General features: G+C 32.7%; 1 protein-coding gene and 1 long non-coding RNA gene across 2 annotated transcripts; both read left to right on the plus strand.

Annotated features, from left to right (window-relative positions):
* The first annotated feature begins 4,700 nt into the window (after positions 1-4,700).
* On the plus strand, positions 4,701-9,672 carry LOC123293093 (cytochrome P450 4c21-like). The gene is made up of 9 exons (XM_044873808.1): positions 4,701-4,915; positions 4,974-5,177; positions 5,255-5,352; positions 5,410-5,482; positions 6,336-6,418; positions 6,479-6,655; positions 8,861-9,101; positions 9,169-9,348; positions 9,428-9,672. Exons 1-9 carry the CDS (start codon positions 4,720-4,722, stop codon positions 9,592-9,594), a joined length of 1,419 nt encoding a protein of 472 aa, XP_044729743.1. The 5' UTR covers positions 4,701-4,719; the 3' UTR covers positions 9,595-9,672.
* On the plus strand, positions 5,372-6,340 carry LOC123291796. The gene is made up of 3 exons (XR_006534976.1): positions 5,372-5,443; positions 5,519-5,585; positions 6,312-6,340. It is a non-coding gene; the product is annotated as an uncharacterized LOC123291796 (long non-coding RNA).
* Positions 9,673-21,746: the final 12,074 nt, after the last annotated feature.

Here is a 21,746-nt window from a genome sequence, read left to right on the forward strand (position 1 = left end):
CATGTATTCTGTCATATTTGTGATAGGTCTATGCCTAGTTGTAAACTGAACACTAGGTATACCATTGTTTTATTTATACGAAAAAAAAACCCTTATACCCATTACTTTGACCTCAAGAAAAAAGGACCATAGCTATCAATCTTTAAAAATTAAGTAAGTATAAAAAATTCTAATAAACAAGCACTATTTTGGGACGAACCTATTTTCGTAAAATTATGATCAAGTTGTCGTTTGATTCGGAATTATGTTTAGAAACTTTTATGTTAAATTTCGGTTTGATTCGAAATTTGTATTAAATGAAAAACGGACAATTGTTGAATTATACCTTTGCACTATTTACATTTTGCACATTAGGTGTACTAATTGCACTATTTGCTCGCTGTGTACTAAACTATTTCTTGAATTGATTTTTGCCGTCATCTTGAAAACTATTTGTCCGACTATGAAACGAATCCGATTTTAATAAGGTGATTTGGACCCGAAAAATTAAAAAATCGGACTCATTTGGCAATCGAGCTAGTGGTAGTTTCTGAGAAAAACTATATCTCGGATCGAATTTTAACGTTATTTCGAAAACTACTCGTCCAAATGTTAAATGAATCCGATTTAAAATTTTTTAAGTTAAAATTACCTTATAACATGAATTTGATTCAAATGCAAATTTTTTTCGATTTTTTTGCAATTTTTAAATCTTAAAAAAATCGAAAAATTTACAAAAATTTCTTTGTTTCGGAATTTGATAAAACTCAGTTTAGAAAGTAATTTTAACCTGATAAATTCAAAAATCGTGTTTCATTTGGCGATTGAGAGCTAGTATTTTCAATGACATAGGCCAAAATGCCAAATGAAACTTTCGGGAATTATCTGTAACAACAAACGAATTTTTAAATAGTTGATCTTGTACCAAAATGTCCGGCTGGTGTCAATATTGCTATTCTTATAGATCCGGCACCATAATTTTTGAGACATCAATTAACCAAAATTAAAAAAATTTAGTCGAATTTGATTAGCCAAGAAACTGTAATCAAACAACTAATTTGAAGAAACACAAAATGCCGCGAATATCTAGAATTTGAGAAAAATTTACGAATAAAAAAATAAGACATTATTTAAAGAAAACAGGAAATTTATTTTTTATCACAATGTTTGCAAAAACAGAGAAAAAGGCATAAAATAGTATTACGGCTCAAATTTTTGCTGAAATTTTTTTGCTATAATTATGAGATAGACAGTGTAAGTGAGACATACAATTTTTTGACTATAGTAGAGAAAAAAATAATTTATGGATCTTTTTAACTATAGTAGAGAAAAAAATGATTTATGGAAATGTATTCACAATTTATTCAAGAGGATACGAAAACAAAACCACTAATTAATTAATTAAGTTCTTGCATGGGTTTGCTCTTTTGAAGAACTTAATAAAAATCTCTACATGCCCTTATCTTGGAGGGATGGGGGTTAAACCCAATCTTACATAAGCGCGCCGACGGACGGGCGTCCAGTGGAGTCTAAGTAATAGTGTTCCGTTGGTTACTTTTAAGGTACGGAATCATTATAATTGAATGTAATTACTTCCATTCCACTTGTTGTAACTATAGATCCTCTCCGCAAAATACAGAGGTTTTTAATTTAAATTTAAATTAATTGTTAACTTTGCATGTCAGCTCGAAATTATTTATAAATGTGTTTTAGTAAGGGATGTTTCAAGTTGGACAAGTTTTGCCTGATTTTAAAAACAATGTCTCTAAGATTGCTTATAGAATGTTAGTGATTATTTTTACAAGCATTTATTTTTGGACTTATTTTCGAATGTGTTAATTTTCTGGACCAGCGTTTTTGGGATCTTATAAAGGTAAAATACATTTTTTAACTAAATCCAAAAAAATAAAAACATATATTTTGGCTATACAAAATTTTTCATATTCACAAAGGAAAATGTTCGAAGTTCATATGATCAACATATTCACAAAGGAAAATGTTCGAAGTTCATATGATCAATGTTTTGGTAACATAATTTTTTTTTAAATATTATTTTTAGTGCGGCCAAGGTTTTTGATCACTTAAATTTATCATTTTTATTAAATAAGCATTTAGCCATTAGCCAAGGTACATTATTTTATACACCATACAAAAATAATAGCTTTCAAAAATAGAGTCTTGTCGCGAATTTGAAGTTCATTTCAGAACGGCATGTAATTTGAGATACTGTTGTTAAAGTTGTGCCTATAACCACTTGACTCCCTTGTGGAAAAACGAAACTGTTAATAAGTATGAATAACAGTTCTTAAAGTATTAATTTCTCTTATAAACTCTGAAAAAGTCTTATAAACTCTGAATAACTTTTAATAAGACGTAAAAGTCGGAATAATTCCATTTTTTCGGACTCTGCCGGAAGAGTTATTCAGAGTTAATAAAATACATTCAAAAGAGTTTCTTTTAAAAATATATGCGGCTGTATAAAGAGTTATGTATCTCGTTTTAAATTTTTTTATTATATTAAACTATCTTTTTCTAACGATGTTTTATGCGTTATATTTGAGTGTTTTTTATATGTGCTACATAACTTGTATATGTATATATACAATATATCTCAACTAGAGTAACATTATCTCGTTCTACTAAGTTACAACTTTGTGTAATATTCGCGGAGTTAGTTTTATGAAATTTAGGGTATATAATCATGTTTCTTACCATCAGTAAGGATTTCTTTGGATTCTCGACTGTATAGTTAAGATCATATCCAAAATGTAGAATGCACCAATCTGATTAAAAAAAAAACATATCAATTTAAAAATTATCTAAAAGGAATTGAAGAGATCTATCCATTACATATCGTCAACATTTTTTAAAATCGTACGTTGAGAATTAACTAATTAAGTATCCAGCATTAATTTAATTTTTCACACGGGGAATGTAATCCGCAATAAATATTACCATAGATTAGAATTCCAAATTATCTCTTTTCTCAGCTGCACAAATTTTCAACAGGAAGTTTTAATAAGTTAGTTTTAATAAGTCTTACTAACTCTTTATACAGTCATAAAAATTTAAAATAATACTTTTAAAGTCCGAAAAAATGGAATTATTCCGACTTTTTACGTCTTATTAAAAGTTATTCAGAGTTTATAAGACTTTTTCAAAGTTTTTAAAAGAAAGTAATACTTTAAGAACTGTTATGCAGACTTATTAACAGTTTCGTTTTTCCACAAGGGCTATCTACGAAAATTTTCATAGCCGAGACCTTGTCTTTCAGGAGGCCTGGAAAATTTCTATTTATGTAATAAGCTTGATGAATATTCGTTGAGGACGAATAAAAATAACGTGTTGTCTCATCCTCAATCAAGCAAGTTGTCCGTCGCATACCTGGTGGAAATATTTTTTGCCAATAGTCTAATTCAGTCTTGCAGTGTTTCTCCGACACAGTTTTGGCATAAAACAGAACATTTAAGTCCTATTTTGCGACAACCACACATTTTTCCGGATCCCGTTTTGCATTTACACGAAATAGTCTTCAGCAAATTCTGGTGCTGGACCGGCCATTGTATAGTGACAGCTTTTAGTCTACTATTTGTTTTCTTCTACCCCCCCCCAAAAAAAAAAAAAAAAAAAAAATTCGAAAAAAACCAAAAAATTGTCTTTATCGTTAAATAACTCGGAAAATAATAAAGATGCAAAAAAAGTTTGGAAGGAAAAAATTAAGCTCTTTTTCCGCAATACTTTACCACCCAAACTTTTTTTGAAACTTTATTATTTTTCGAGTTATTAACGATAAAGGCATTTTTTTTTTCGAAAAAAATTTTTGACTTTAAATTCAAATGTTTTAAAAAATATACATTCTAAACTGCTAGAATTTTTTGAGCATGTTGTCAGTATCTAAATAAAGTAAATTGGAAAGTGGCAAGCATTAATTTTAGTTCCCGTGGTAAACTCATCAGTTTTTGTGCTGTATCAAATATAAAAAAATGGTATGAGAAACTTTCTTTTCTTTATAACTCCGTTATTTTCAAGGTTTTTGATAGTACTTTAAAAAGTGTACAAAGTACTTTTCTTAAAAAACGTCCAATTTTTCAGTTATTTAACGTTAAATACTCCGAATTTAAATCGTCAATCACTCGAAAAGTATTGACTCTATCGATTGCCGTTGCCATTTTCGACATATTTTTTTCTACCCCCTAGAAAGGGTGGTTACATTTTGCGGAGCTCGTACGCCGAAACTATTTAATTTATAAAAAAATGGTCTGGGCATAAATTTTAGGAAATTTTTTCTAGTTTAATTTTGTATTGAGCCAAAGTGGAAATTCGAAAAGAGCACCTCAAAATCTATAAAATCACTCCTTTTTAAAAATATTTGAAGAAAAAATAAGAAATTCTGAAAAAGTCTTAGGAACTTTGAATTTCTCAACGTTTTCGGACTAGTCTAATTCAGAGTTATTCAGAGTTCTTAATACTTTTTTTAAGTTTCTAAGACTTTTTCAGAGTTTCCTAAGACTTGTTAAGACTTATTTTTTTTTCAAATATTTTTTCCATCAGGGATGTTACGAAAATTTAATGAAAGAATTAATGGATAAAAATTAAACAATAATATATTTTTTTCTTTTTGAATGTTTGAACTGCAAATTAATTAAAAAATTTATAATAATTATTTATTGGAGATTATAAATACGAGAACTTCTAAAAATTAAATTGAAGTTCAACAATGCCGTTCAAGGTGAATACAACATGTTTTTAAAATTATTATTAACATGCCTAGAGAATAAAATGATCGCGGTAGTGTTGTTAGTTACAGTGATTGTTGTTGGTTTAAAGATTTATTTATGGAATTATATTAGAATCTGTTATTATGCATCCAAACTTCCTGGACCACCAGCTTATCCAATTATTGGAAATGGAGCATTATTATTTGGATCTCATGAAGGTAAAATTTATAGAAAGCAGCGCAGACACACAGCAAAAGCTTGTTTTTCTCTTTCCAGAAGCGTCACATAACTTATTAGATATTTGTCTTCAGTACCAAAAATCGCTGATACGATTTTGGTTAGGCCCAATACCAGTAGCTGTGATATTAGATCCAGAAGATATTCAAGAAGTCTTAACAAATTCAAATGCTCTAGAAAAATCATTCTTATATCATCTTATATGGGACACTACAATGGGAAAATCGATTTTCACATCGGAGGGTAATCATAAAGTTTGATTTATAAAAGTTTCTTCTTAATATAGAAACATTACTAAACTTTCCTGTTAAAAATCTTAGTTCTAGAATGGAAACATCATCGAGGAATTATAGTGAAAGGTTTTAGTCCAATCATTTTAAAATCATATTTTAAAATATTTGTGGAAAAGATTAATATTTTAACTGAAAACTTGGATTTAGAATTAAATAAAGAAACATCGTTTGATATATTTAAGTATTTATCAAGAACTACTTTGGATTCAGTTTGTGGTAAAGTTACCACAAAATTACCATTAAGCATTGAAAACTGTTAAGATACAATTAAAGAATTTAATTTGATTTTAGGATCAACAATGGGTGTAAATATTAACTCTCATAAACATAGTGAATCTTACTTTGATGCTATACACAGGTGAATTATTGATTTTAAAATAAATGAAATTTCCTTATACATTTAACATTTTATATTTATCAAGTACAAATTTATTCCTCAATTTCAAACAGCAATCTCTGCGAAAAATTATTAAATTTGAAACCGCAATAGCTCGTTTGAAAACTTGTATTTTTTTGTTTTGGAATCTATTGCACAAAGTTTTTATCACACTTGCTGCTTTGTACGGAAGGTTGAAAAAGTGGGAAATGTTTATACAGTGTGTCGCATTTAAGATGAAGGCACGATTTGAAACTTTGCATAGTCATGTGGGTGATGGGCCACATTTTTTAAGATACTTAACCGAAATCTGAACTTTAAACTCAGCCTACTACAAATAGGACTGATTGAAATGAAATGAAAAAACAAAAATATTTATGATTTCTGTTATTATCCCTGAAAAAAGGCCCGATTCATGAATCGAAAATTTCCAATTCAACCAATCGGAATTAATAGAATTCAATTAGAAAAGTTGCAGTTTCATTCAGATTCATTCCAATTGAAACCAATTAAAATTTTGAATCTAAATTTAATTGAAATGGATCGGGTTTAATAGGAAAAAATTTCAAATTCATTTCGATTCAAACCAATATATCCAATCGGAAATTTCCAATTGATTCCAAAAACCTGCACAAATGTTCAAGTTAGTTTTTCAGTGGATACTAGTTTTCTGAATTCAGTGCAAGTTAAGGTGTGGTTTTTTTTCAGACTAATGAATCTCATGATAGTAAGACCCTCCCCTATTTTATCGATTTACAGAAGATTATAAAATAGCATCCAAATGCAGTAAAATTATTCGTGAATTCACTGAAAATGTAGGTTTCAGTTCAGCCAATTAAATCGTAGCCACCGCAATAATGACATTTTATTTTTAGATAATTTCTGAGAAGAGAAGCAAATACGAAACAATCGATAATAATAATTTAATTGATGTTAAAGCAAACAAGAAAAATGAATACAAAAAACCATTATTAGAATATTTAATGGACTTTACTAAAAATGACGAAGAATTCACTGATGCACAAATCCGTGACGAAGTTAATATTTTTGCGGTATTTAGGAAAATATATCGAGTTTCAGTGGAATTATTTTGACCTTTTAATGAAAACGGTGCGCCGGACAAAAAAGTAATAATAATATTAATAATGGGGTTTAGCCTCCGTTTCTATGACATATGCCTATAATAGAGGCCCTCCAAATCATTATTTGCTAATCTTTATTTATTTAACTACATCCGTATACATACAATTACAGTTTATGGTGTGGGTGGAATCGGTTACTTTGTTCTTATCCAAGCGACGACAAGGTGATCAATTTTGCATCCTCATTAATTATAATTTGTTCACACTGCCGCTGCCTGGATTCGAACCCGCAACCTTCGAGTCAGTAGCCAAACGGTCAAAGACTATCGCCTTAGACCGCTCGACCTCTGAGCCGGTTGGACAAAAAAATGGTAAGAGTTAAAAAATTAAGATTTTAACAAAATGTGAGTTTAAGACCAGTTGTGATCTTTTTTTTGACGGTTAAATTATTTGTTATAAAGAAATTTAGCGTTAAAAATTAACAATTTATTTGTGAATTTTTTTCTGCTCAACAAAATGTCGTATAGATATTTTATTTCGATCAAAATGTTTTGTTCATAGAATACACAGTTTGTTTTTTGTTATTATCTCACGTATTTTGCAATTGTTTAAACAAATTAACTAATTTGTCTATACGAGATTTGCGACTGTCTGTGTACTCTAATCATTTGGTCCAAAAAAGGTGTTGCCTGGAAAGTTTTCCGGAAGTTTTGAAAATGAGTGATTTTATAGAGTTAGAGTTATAAGTGCTCTTTTCGAATTTCCACTTTGCTACCTCGTTATCTTGCTGCTGGCACCGCTATATTGGAAAAATGGCATCGAAAGCCGTTTTTTGACGATATATATTTTCCGAGTCATTTACGAGCAAAAAATCTAGATACAAAGTTAAACTTGAAAAAATTTTCTGCAATTTATGTCGAGAGCATTTCTTTTATTAATTTAATGCTTTCGGCGTACAAGCGCCGCAAAGTGTAACCAACCATTCTAGGGGGTAGAAAAATATATGTTGAAAATGGCAACGGGAATCGATAGAATGATGAAATCTTAGCAAAAAGTGCCATTGAAGTATAATTCGAAAAAGCAATACTTTCCGAGTTATTGACGATTTAAATTCGGGGATTTAACGTTAAATAACTGAAAAATTTTATAACTGAAAAGGTATTCGAGTCAAAATTATAATATTTCACTTAATCTAATCACTTTGCAGCGCTCGTACGCTGAAACTATTGATTTTACGAAAAAAATTGTAAACACGTAATTGTAGGAAATTTTCAGAGGTATTTTGTATTTATATATTTTCCTCGTGAAATGACTCGAAAAGGAGATATTGTCAAAAAACTGCTTTTCGATGCCATTTATCCAATATAGTGGCGCAAGCGGCAAGGATACAAGGAAGCAAAGTAGAAATTGGAAAAGAGCACCTCAAAATCTATAAATATTACCCATTTTAAAAACTCCCGGAATACTTTTCAGGTAAAACTACCAGATGACTACCTATACTAACTAATGGCATTTTTTGAACATACCACTCCCGAATGAGAATTGTTAAGAAATTAAATGTTTTTAATTTTGAAATTTGTGTGAATAATTTCTTCTTGTGTTTTATTTGTGTTTGTAAAATGTGTGTTGGTATGTCAATAACAATTGTGTTTACATAAAACTAAGAGCTTGTCACACATACTAACGCACATTTTGCAAATATTAACATAATAACGCACATTTTACAAAAAAAAAAAAAAAAAAAAAAAAATCAGAAAGAAATTGTTAATATTTAATCATAAATTTTTTTATAACTATTTACGATCAAAGATAAAAGGTCACACCTAGTCTTAAACGACGTATTTTGTTAAAATCTTCTTCTTCTATTATTTTATTTTCTCTTTTTTGACTCTTTAACACTTTTTTGTCCGGCGCATTGTTTTTCTCAAAAAGTCAAAAAACATCAAAACAATAAAAATTGTCTCTCAAAATCATAATTTTTAACAATGAAGCCCAGAGTTTATAAATTTTTTTTGTCACCATCGTATTCAGCGCATTTTTTTTTATAAAAATAATAAAACTGGCCTCTTTACATTTCTGACGTAAACAAATTTTACTCATCTCAGTTAATTTCCAGTCATTCTCACGGTCAAAATACTATGCCTGACGCTAAGCATACTAATTTTTGTTCACTAGGCTTACGAAACATCAGCAAATGCTCTAAGCTATGTTTTATTAAATTTGGCTGCACACAAGGGTATACAAACCAAAGTTTACAACGAAATATTGGAAGTTCTTGGGGAAAATCATGGAAGTTCGATCAATTTTGATGATTTACCAAAACTGAAATACATGGAAATGGTTATTAAAGAATCAATGCGAAGATATTCTACAGTCCCATTTATTGGAAGAAAAGCGTACCAGGATATTAAAATTGGTAATGTTTACCTTAAAATAAATAAAATGAGTACCTGGAGTAAATGAAAAATTGTAATTTTCTGTAGGTAATTACACAATTCCAAAAGGAATCACTATAGGAATAATAATAATGGCTGCACATTTAAATGAAAATCATTGGGAAAATCCACTAAAATTTGATCCAGAACGTTTTACACCAGAAAATATAAAAAATCGCCATCCTTACTCTTTCATACCATTTAGTGCAGGTTCAAGAAATTGTATTGGTAAGGAAAGTCACATAAAATTAATTCAGGTTAAAATATGCAGTTTAGACTTAGATAAGTCAATAACATTTTGTTTTAGGTATTCGATACGCATGGATCGTTATGAAAATAACTTTAGCCACATTATTGAGTCGATACGAATTTCACACCGATTTAAATTTGGATGAATTGCGTTTCCAATTTAATCTGACTTTGTCATTGGTAAATGGACATCAGGTGCGAATCACTCCACGACAAAAACTTTAAGAAGTCATGATATAAACTTGTTATTATAATTTTAATAAGTTCCAAATAAAGGTTCAGAAAGAAGCATTCAAACGTGAATCGAATGCATCATTTTACTGACATTTGCGAAATAATTATGCGCCCAACATAAAACCGCAAAAATTTTTAATCGAACCTTATCATTATTTTTTAACAACGTAAAAAATGCTCAGAAGTTATTAATTTCAAAATTCCCATTATTATCAACAAAACAATTACTTACTTTTTTTACTCTGTATGTATGAAATATATATCAAGGTATACTAAGTTTAGTCCTAAGTTTGTAACGCTTCAAAATATTGATGCTACCAATTAAATTTTGCTATAGGTTGATTGTTGAGAGCTTCAATTTGTGGAAGTCCATGATAATCGTTATTTTGTTTAAAGGTAAAATAAGTTAATTTTACAACTTTTTGTTTTAAGTTTGCAATTCCACTTTTTATTTAAAATTATTTAAATTTAGTTTACATGTTTCGGGTTTTATCCCATTGTCGAAACTGTGAAGACATCGTTACAGGTGGCTCTTATTTATACAAAAATTTTTTAACAATTTTTTGAAAAACAAAATACGTCATATTATATTAAAAACAAATTACGTAACAAATAGCTAGTAAAATATAATATTCAATAAAGTGTATTAGAATATTGGAGACCCTCTCGGATGACTCACCAAAATAGGTAATGGAAGTTTTATGGAAGAAATTAGCACAATTAAAACCATTGCTATTAATAATGGTTATGATCCGAATATGGTGGATTACTTGTTACGTAAAAGAAGGCGAAAAATAACTTTAAACACGGTATTTCCACATCAAAAACTTTTAACCAAAGAAAATTTCAAAGTCATTACCTATTTTGGTGAGTCATCCGAGAGGGTCTCCAATATTCTAAAAAATCAAGGCATTAACACAGCTTTCAAACCACCACTAAAATTGGACAATCTGATTATCAATAATAAAGACAAAATTGATAAAAAACACAGATCAGGTGTGTACAAACTTTCTTGTGCCCAATGTGATGCTAGCTACGTTGGACAATCAGGTCGATCATTTGAAATTCGAAAAGCAGAACACCTACGCTCTTTCAGGTTAAAAAGAACAGATTCGGCTTTTGCCAACCACCTGATAGAAAATGATCACATTCCAAACAGTAAGCTAGAAATACTGCACATAGCAAAAAAAGGTCAAAGACTGGATGTGTTGGAAGGTTTGGAAATCCATAAACATAAAAAAGGACCCAACACTCTATTGAATGAACAAATCGAATGTTTCCCATCCAAGTTATTTTCACTAATCTAAATTTTATATTTTCAGACACGGAAGAAATATTCTAAATATTTATTTATATTTATTTATTTATTTATAGATAATTCCAAGAATTTTTTATCAATATTCATTGTTTTTTATTTTTTGACTTATTCAATGAAAGTATATTCTAATACACTTTATTGAATATTATATTTTACTAGCTATTTGTTACGTAATTTGTTTTTAATATAATATGACGTATTTTGTTTTTCAAAAAATTGTTAAAAAATTTTTGTATAAATAAGAGCCACCTGTAACGATGTCTTCACAGTTTCGACAATGGGATAAAACCCGAAACATGTAAACTAAATTTAAATAATTTTAAATAAAAAGTGGAATTGCAAACTTAAAACAAAAAGTTGTAAAATTAACTTATTTTACCTTTAAACAAAATAACGATTTGCTATAGGTGTTTATAAAATCACTTCATTAGTCCATTTTCGGTTTTCCGTCTGTCTGTCTGTCGTCTGTCCGTCTGTCAATACGCTAACTCAAAAAACAAAAGAGATATCAAGCTGAAATTTTTACAGCGTGTTTAAAAAGTGAGGTCGAGTTCAATTGGGTCAATTGGGTCTCGGGATCTTGTAAACCGTTAGAGATATAACAAAAGTTCAAATGTAAAAAATGTTCCTTGTAAAAAAATAAATAACTTTTGTTTGGAAGATTTTTCGTAAAGACTACTGTTTACCCTTGGGGATCGCACAGTAACACAACCTTTTTTAGATAGGGTATTTCAATGATAACTCTGTCGAACATTTGTTTCCACTGTTTTTTTTAAACTCCTGTATGTCCCATGAAAATGATGCTACTTCTAGTATAGTACATTCCATTTACAGCTAGTAGTTATGCAGCTGGTTATTGGTTCATCGTAACTGGTACTGATGAATTGTCCATTCCAATTTTTCTTTCTTTCCAGCCTTATTCTTTTGGCAACTTTTGATGTACCATACACAACTTTACTTGTAAATACACTCTTCTTAAGCTTCTTACACATTAGTAGTGTTTGTTCAAAGCTTTTATTAGAATAAAGTTTTGCGGATACCGTACCTTTAAGAAAAATACATCTCCATGCGGAGGTGTTAAAGCTGTTAATAAACACTCAATATCTTCAGTCTTTACTGATTCGATATTAATTGCCGTTTGCATTATTAATGTATTTATCAGCATCGCCTTATGCTTGACACGAGAAAATATTGTTATTTTCTAGTTTATTCCTTAAAATTTCGATTAATATACTATAATTTTAGAGTGTAAAAATTACACTCTATGTTTAGAGCTCTTATGGCTAAATTGGCTAAGGCGCTTGGCATGAATCCAACAGGTCCGGGTTGTGAGTCCTGATGCGAGTGTATTTTTTTTTCAATTCTCTTTAATCAAGGAGAAGTAAATATGGCTGTAAATGGAATGAACTATACTAGAAGTAGCATCATTTTCATGGGTCAGGAATTTAAAAAAACAGTTAATTAATGAAATACCCCGTATAGAAAGTGTTTTGACAGAGCACCCCCACGGGTAAACAGCGGTCATTAAGCAAAAATGTTTCAAACAAAAATTGTAAATTTTTTTATAAGGGTCATTAATTTTTGTTAATCTCTAACGGTTTACAAAATGGATCCTACCACCCAAGATCCAATTGATGACCTATGTTGCTCATTTACGAACTCAAATTCAGTTCTAACGTGCTGAGCACGCTATAAAAATTTCAGTTTGATATCTCCATTCGTTTTTGAGTTATCGTGATCACCGGTAGTTGAACGGACTAACGGACGGGCGGGCAGCCGGAAATTGACTAATTAGGTGATTTTATGAACAGTTATGCCAAAATTTTGTTCGTATCATCAATATTTTTAAGCGTTAAAAATTTGGGTTTAAAATTTGTATACCATGATAAATATATCATATACACGATCTCTCCCTCCTCAAAGGAAGAGCTAGACCAATTAATGGGAACCCTCACTACGGCATGCAATGAAGCTACATGTACAATAAGGATAACCTAGGGGAAATCAAAACCTCCATGTTGGACTCCCAAAATTGGCATCCTAAGGAAAAATTGCCGACGCTTATTCAATCAGGCCAAAAGAACCAATCAGTGGAACGCTTATAACGCCAGCTTGAACACTTTCAAAAAAGCATTAAGGCTTGCAAAAAGGGCCTCTTGGGCAGACTTCTGCGAGAAAATAGAGGCAACCTCGGCTCCAGGAAATCTGGAAGACACTATCACTGACCAATGGACGGAACCAAGCCTGGGCACTCTGAGCTTCTAGCTAATCACCATTTCCCTGGCCAAGAGCAGCGGAAATATTTTGGCTTAGAGGCTGCAGCTAATTCGTATAACTGCGCCCAAGCGCTGATCGATGAAGAAAAGATCAAATTGGCTATCTCTGAATTTGAGCCACACAAATTTCCAGGATTAGATGGCATCATCCCAGTAGAAATGCAAGCGAACTCTTATAGAATGACTCCATGGCTGAAAGTCATCTACAAGGCTTGCATGACTTGACTCACATTCCCAGAAAATGGAAACAGGTTAAGGTCACAAAGCACCCCGAAGGACTTTCGACCCATAAGCCTCTCATCATTTCTACTCAACACATCGGAGAAGCTCTTGGATGTCCACATACGCAAAAGCATGAGAACAGGAATTATATCCGATTCACAACATGCGTTCTGTAAGGCCAAGTCTGTCGAGACAGCTCTGCATTCACTTGTGAGTTCAATAGAAAAACCATTGACCTATAAGGAATACATTCTGGTAGCCTTTCTAGAAATTGAAGGTGCCTTCAATAACATCAGGCCTGAAATTATAATCAGAGCCCTGTATGATCTGAATATCGAAGACACTATCATTGAGTTTATTAATCTTTTGCTCAGAGGCGGTAGTCTCCGAATTAGGCGACTCAATCATACGTCGATATGTAGGGCGAGGAGAGGTACACCTCAAGGTGGTGTACTTTCACCCTTTCTATGGAACATTGCCCTAAATGAGCTTCTCCTTAAACTGGAAGGCTCGGGATGCAAGATAATTCCGTACGCAGACGATGTAGCGATAGCAGCATGTGGGAAATTTCCTCATACCTTATCAAACACTATACAATCTGCACTAAAAGTTCTAGCATACTGGTGCTCCAATTCTGGCCTTAGAATGAACCCTGACAAAACAGAGTTGGTACTATAATTCCTAGTTGGAAATACAAAATTCCCTCCTTTATGTTCCCAAAGGTAAGAGGGGTGAACCTGAAATTATCGGAAAAAGACAAATATCTAGGCTGTGATACTACACACCTGCAAAAAGGCCATGGGGAAATATTGGGGCTTCAACCCGAAAATGGCTCACTGGCTATACATTGCAGTTATTAGACCCATACTGTTCTATGGGTCGCTAGTATGGTGGACATCACCAGAAAAGGGAATTCACCAAAAGGTACTAGGTTAAGTCCAACGGTAAGCATCTATGCTAATCTCGGGATGCCAACGGACAACTCCATCTAAAGCATTTGAGATAATTCTGCACTTCCTGCCAACTGACCTCTTTGGAGAGAAATGCGCAGCAAGTGCAGCTCTCAGGCTAAATATGGTCTCACCCTGAACTGAGACTCATTATGGTCATGCACGAATATTACGAAGATACTCACTTCCAAGATCCGTTGACTACGTTTTACCTTCTCCTTACTTCGGGAATAGGTTCTCAGTAAAGTTCCCCTCCAGACAAGATTGGGATGAGAATCTGGTTAAGCGAAAGGGCGTCGTAGAAGGTCTCGATCTGCCTCTATTATTTCGGCTGCCAGATCACTGTAGCGTGCATCAAGCGGAAGTGGTGGCTATTCTTCAGGTATGTGAATATATAAAACTGAACACCCTTAGGTGCAAGAACATTACAATCTTCAGCGACAGCCAAGCAGCTCTGAAATCCTTCAGCTCAGTCTATCTAACGTCAAAGGTATCACAGGACTGTCGTACGTCCTTAAATGAGCTAGCGGAACAAATGAATGCAAATCTGGTATGAGTACCGGGACACAGGGACATTCCAGAAAATTGCGAAGCTGACTAACTTGCCAGAAATGGCACAATGCTGCCGGACACAAGCATCAATAAATATCCGGGAGTGCCATTTGCGAACTGCAAGTTGCTCTTCAAAGAGAATATTTAAAAAAAAACCAATCTTAGATGGAGGGAAGAACGTACTTGTGGTACTACAAAACAGATATGGTCTGAGTACAATCGCAGGCGTTCCTCTCTTATATCACTTGAATCTTGTATCACTTCCAAGGGCCTATGTTCGCGACTATTACAGGACACTGGTTGGGCGGCAGGCATGCTGGGCCTGGCAGTGTATCACGATTGCTGCAAGAGCTATCACAGTGGTGAGGAGTAGGAGACAATGTCTCATCTTCTTTGCCACTGTCCAGCTCTTGTCATGAGGAGATGGACTTACTTGAGTCAGCCTCTCTTTACGACCTCTCCGACCTAAAGTCCGTCAGCATCAAAGCTCTTCTGCTATTCTTAAACAGCTCCAAATGGTTCATTGAGTAGTGGCTGGGGATGGGCCAACCCTTTTTCGATATCCCAACGGACCCTATGGTCTAAGTGTGTCCCACCCGAGGACAGCCACTCTAACCTAACCTAACCTAAGCTATCGTTTAAGCTGTTCAACAAGTTCTCTGTAATATTTTGTTGCTTAAATGGATTCGACAAAAATAGTTTACAAGATATTGTTATATAGTAGCTTCGATCGAGATTTTCTCTAACTCCAACTAAACCACACTGTTTGGCGACGAGTTTGCAACTCCTAAAACTTCTTTATAAAAACTATGATCAAATATACCGATAAATTTTTCACATTTTTCTATCCCCCAAATTTCTTTCCCATAGTATAAGATGGGTAGTACCATCACCCTAAACATATTTAATATAATTTTAGATACTCGGCATTAAAGTCAATCCTCGATAATTATTTTTATCCAGCGCACTTCCCCTGCCTTTAAATAAATTACAAATCATACCGACATTCCATTCTTTTGGAAATATTTTGATTTCCATCAATTTGTTTAATAAATTCACAAAAATAATCAGAGCTTCATTATTATTCAAAAACCCACGCTTTAAAAATTCATTCACAATACCATCTCTGCCGCCAGCTTTATTTGATTTTAAATTACTTAAAAACCAAGCGAACCTCTGAAATATTTATCGCTGCACCCAAAACATAGCTGTAAGTGTTATATTCTATTTCATCGCTAATTTCCCCCAAGTTCGTCGTATAAATTCCGATAGTGTTCAATCCATTCATGAGGTGCAATATTATTAAAATTATTATTATTTGCTCTATGATAATTGTTTTTCAATAACAACCAGAGCCCTTTATTGTCCTTTGCCTCTAAAGCTGCATGTATTTCCTGAATATATTTGAATCTGTGCTCAAATTTTTTTGTTCTGCATAATTTTTTATAATATTTTCGGCATTCTACATATTCTACAATGCTTTCCTGATTGATATTTTTCCTCGTGATTCGTAATTTACAATTTAAATATTTCTTCTTGTTTTTACATTCAGCATCAAACCAAGTGTTTTTGTTGTTTACATTCTGCGCTCGTACAGTAAACTCACTTTCCATTTCACTGCCCAAGAAACTTAGTCATTTAAGCATAAGCGAAGCTGTATTGGTTATATCATTTGGTTCTAGCATCCATTTTATGCCAATTAAAAATAACTCAGTTGCATTTCCATTGAAATTACATAAAAAATTATCCCTCTCATTTTGCTTCAATCTAAACTTTCTGATTTTAGATTCTACTGAACGTTTTTCTCTTTCCATTTTTATCGAATTCCGTTGTACCTTCACAGGAAAATGCAGTGATTGGCATTCATTTTCCACTTTTAAATCAATGCCGTCATTCCACAATGCGGGCGCTACAGTAACATAATCTACTAAACTGCAACCATTTCTGATACAAAAGTCAATTGGCCCCGACTTTATTACTTTTAGTTCTTCCATTTAAAATTATAAAATCTAAACCGCGTACAAATTTTAAAAATTGCTTACCGTATTTATTCGAAACCTTATCTTTACTCTTCCTGTCCCTTATTTTAGTATTTAACACATCATACACAAAAGAACAACAATATCTATCCACTTCAGTTCGATCATCACCTTCTGCATTTCCAGTTCGAGCATTCCAATCCCCACCCATAATTATTTCTAACTTTGGATACCTTTGAGACAAGCTTATTATTTTCTCATCTAACTGGTTGAAAAAATCAATATTGGCCAAAATCAAACTTTCTGGATGCAGAAAAACTATGCCACTATCCTCAAATACAACCCACATTACTTCTTATAAACTACTAAAAATTCCCGTAACTTTATTTTGAAACTGCGATCCATAGAACACCGCTAATCAGTCGTATTGCCTGCATTTGGTGTTAGCCCCAGGTCCTCATCAGCTGCTGTCACACCATTGTAGGACTTATTTAACTCATTAACGTCATATGAATCCTCATGAACCACAATTTTCACACCTCTGATTGATACTCTCTTACCCTCCTCTCTCAGTCCCTTAGCGTGAAGTTGTAAGTTTTTGCGAGCCTCTCGTTGTTTTGGTGTTAGATCATCATTTACGGAGATATCTGATCCCCTTAGCTTACCCCTGTTTCAAATTATTTCCACCTTCTTCTTATAACTAGCAATAGTAATTAAGGCAGGTCTAGGAAATCGCTTTCCAATTCTACGATAAACGCTTGCAATATCGTCAGGATTTATGTTACTCAACTATTTATTAAAAAAATATTTTTTTTTAATTTTTATTACTATAAAATTGATATACGTAAGCTATTGAGTCTATTTTTTAATTAAAATTGATGATTAATCAATTTGCCAACTATACAATTTTTTACTCTGATTGAAGCGCATACAAAAATTTAAATTAAACAATTAAACTTTTAAATAAATCAATTAAATATTCTTCTTATTTAAAACACAGGCTATTTACTCTTTCAGTGATTATTCTTACTAAATTCGACAAATAACTTTACGTAATTCTTATTAATTAGTTAATACTTATTATATTACTTTACTTTACTTTACTTAACTGCCCTGCTCATTCTCAAGTTTTTCTGACTTACTAAAACTTCCTATTGAAAATTTGTCAGCGGTGAAAAGAGTTATTTGTGAATTTTTAATAATTATTAAAATTATTTGCGGATTACATTCCCGTGAGCAAAATAATTTGTTGCTGGATATTTAAGTTTCACAGGACGAATTTATAATGCCGACAATAACTGGCGGTTCAATTAATTTTTACGATAGGTAATTTATTTAATAATAAATTATATATATTTTTAAATATAAATATAATTGTAGTTCAAACATATAAGGTAATAAATCTGAAGAAATAATTGAAAACAAATTTTTATTTTGTCTATCTAATTTATATGGTTTTTTTTTTTACATTTTTTAAATTACGTACTCGGAAATAATAAAAAAAAAAAAAAAAAAAATAACATTAATAATTTTTTTGGAGCGCACATGCGCTCTGTTTTTTGTTTGATTATTACAAACTTTTAAAGATGTGCTGGAACTTAGCAGAGTGATTTTCGAATTTAAAAAAAGAAAAGTTGTGTAAGAATGCGCTAGAGTTGTGATACAATGTGCCGTCGAGAAAATTAGAAAATTCAGAAAAATAGAGAAATGGCGGCCAAAAATTAAATTTTTTGTCAGCAGGGTGATTTTGTTTTTTCGAAAAAATAAATTCAATAAAATTGTGCTATATTTGGGCTGCAATGTGCCGTCGAGAAAATTGGCAAATATGGAAAAATACAGGAATGGCAGCCAAAAATAGTTTTTGTGTCACCAGGGTGATTTCGTTTTTTCGAAAAAAAAAATTTTGGATAAAATTGTGCTAGGGTTGTGCTGCAATGTGCCGTCGAGAAAATTCAAAATTCGGGAAAATACAGGAATGGCAGTCAAAAAAAGTCATTTGTCAGCAGGGGGATTTCGTTTTTTCGAGAAAAAAAAATTGGATAAAATTGTGCTAGGGTTGTGCTGCAATGTGCCGTTTGATGCGTCCTCACTCCAAAAGGGTTCACCCTCTTTGAACGATTGTCTGGAAAAGGGATTGAACTTAATAGAAGAGATACCTAGTATATTAGAAAGTTTCAGAGATAAGAGATTAGGCATCATCGCCGATATAGAGAAAGCGTTTTTACAGCTGGAAGTTGAGCCTGAGCAGCGAGATTTTTTACGCTTTTTTGGAGTTGATGATAAAGTGTATCGGCATAAACGAGTGTTCGCGGTGACTTCTAGCCCGTTTCTTCTTGGAGCGGTCCTCAAGTATCACTTGAATAGAATACGGAAAAAATACAGTGATACGGTGCAGAAATTAGAGAAGTCATTCTACGTTGATAATTGTGTTTATAGTGTTCCTAACTTGAAAGAACTTGAGCGTTTTATAATTGATTCTATTTCCATCATGGATGAAGGTCGTTTTAATCTCAGAGGTTGCGAAAGTAATCATTTAACCTCACCAACACCCAACAAAGAAGATAGAGAAGTGTCAGTATTAGGGTTGCTGTGGAACTTGGGTAGAGATACCTTGCGATGCGTGATACCGGACGTGCATTGTGAAACGATAACCAAGAGAATAATTTTATCGTGCACTCAACGGGTATTTGATCCAGTCAGGTATACATGTCCTGTGACCTTATATCCAAAGATATTACTTCAAGAACTATGGTCTTTGAGAGTAGGCTGGGATGAACCAGTTCCAGAAGAATTTCAAACAAAATTTGAGAAATGGAAAAAGCAATTACACGTAGTTACTGATGCAAGTCAGAAAGCATATGCAGCTTGTGTATCTCTGAGAACGTCTGGTAAAGAAGGTATAACAATAAGACTTTTGCGAGCAAAATCACGAGTCGCATCTATAGAGAAGATTACAATACCACGTCTGGAGTTTCTGGCATGTTTAATGGGTGCTCGGTTAGTAAATTCAATAAAACAAGCTCTGGGTGATGAAAACATGAAGGTTTGCTGTTGGAGTGATTCACTAAATTCACTCTGGTGGATAAAAAAAGGTGGAGCTTGGACTAATTTTGTGTTGAATCGAATAAAGGAAATTCGCGCTTTAACAACAACAGAACAATGAATTTATGTGCCTGGCGAAATCAATCCTGCGGATCTTCCTTCCAGAGGATGCACAGTTATAAAAATGTTGAAAGGGGAAAAATGGTGGGAAGGACCCGCTTGGTTACGTCTTGCACAGGAGCAATGGTCTAAGCAGAAGGAACTGACAGCTTCAGGATCTGGGCAGGATGTAGAATCGATAAACCTTCAGCTTTGTGACATAAATAAAGATGACGAGGAGTTTGATCACCAACTACTCAAATACTTTTCAACCTATCGAAGAATCTTAAGGATGGTAGCTTTTATGAGACGCTTTGTAAATAATTCAAGAAGAAGCAATACCAGAATTGTTGGGGAACTTTCCAGTGGAGAGTGCATGCTGGCGGAGAAAACCTTAATACGTCGTGTGCAAGAGAAGGCTATTGCTGGACATCGTAAACAAAGTCTCACCAAAATTCGAATAGATAATGAAAACATTCTTCGAATGGAAACTAAAATTATAGAAAGAAAGGATTCCCATGACTTTTTGTATCCTATAGTGCTGCCGGGAGATCATCCTTTAATAATAAGATTAATTGAGGAAGAACATCGTAGAAGTTGTCATGCAGGATCTCAAATATTATTTGGTGTTTTAAGAGAGAGGTTTTGAATAATGGGAGCTAAAAAGCTATAAGGAAAGTTATTAATAAATGTCTTCTCTGCAAAAGATTCTTTCAGAAACCTATAAATCCAGAACCAGTGGCTTTACCGAAAGATAAAGTGGAAGATAGAGCAACATTTGAAGTCACAGGGATAGATCTTGCTGGCCCGTTATTCGTGAAGGAAGGAAAGGTATGGATCGTGCTCTTTACTTGTGGCGTTTAAAGAGCCGTCCATTTAGAAATGGTCTCTTCCTTATCGTCTTTAACATTCTTGTAGGATTTAAGGCGATTTATCGCCAGAAGAGGGAGACCATCTGTCATTTATACCGACAAAGGCATTAATTTCTGTGGTGCGGAAAATAAATTAAGTGCCTTAGATTGGAATAAAATTACGCAAGAAGATGATACTGTACACATCAGTTGGAAATTCAACCCTCCCACAGCCGCTTGGTTTCTCCCACAGCCGCTACATTTTTTATTTGGAAAATTTTTCCCTTAAACCAATAGATTCCGAGATTTTTTTTTGGATTTTCTCAAAAACAGCAGAACGAAAAATTCTATTAATTTTTTTTTTCAGTTATTTAAATGCCCCCCTAACGATCTATTACCTCAGATTCACCATTGAAATTTTTTCTACGTCCGGCCTTTTTTTCGTCTAGATTGACGGTATCAAGATAAATACTTTTAATTTAACAAAAAACAAGTGAAAACAAACAATTGACTGAGTTAATTGTTGCAATACCATGCATTGTCAGTGTTGATTTCTTTATCACATTACACATACAAACATGTGACACATACATAACTAATAAAGTATAGTACATATGTAAATGACTTTATAGGTTTCTGCATTACCGACCGACATTTAGTGTATAGTTTGTACACATATTATAAAATTTCCGCTTAATTGGCGCCCTCACGGGTAAACAGTGATGTTTACGAAAAAATGTTTCAAACAAAAGTTGTTTAATTTTTGATAAGGAACATTTTTTATATTTAAACTTTTGTTCTATCTCTAACGGTTTATAAGAGTCTTGAGAATTTATCAAGACTCAATTGACTCA

This window comes from Chrysoperla carnea, chromosome 2 (assembly GCF_905475395.1).
Source record: "Chrysoperla carnea chromosome 2, inChrCarn1.1, whole genome shotgun sequence".
NCBI lineage: Eukaryota > Metazoa > Arthropoda > Insecta > Neuroptera > Chrysopidae > Chrysoperla > Chrysoperla carnea.

Coding starts and splice junctions, on each gene's coding strand:
- LOC123293093 (XM_044873808.1), top strand. CDS start 4,720: ATGTTTTTAAAATTATTATTAACATGCCTAGAGAATAAAATGATCGCG. Junction 5,178..5,254: donor ATCGATTTTCACATCGGAGG/GTAATCATAAAG, acceptor TAAAAATCTTAG/TTCTAGAATGGAAACATCAT. Junction 6,656..8,860: donor ACGAAGTTAATATTTTTGCG/GTATTTAGGAAA, acceptor TTTGTTCACTAG/GCTTACGAAACATCAGCAAA.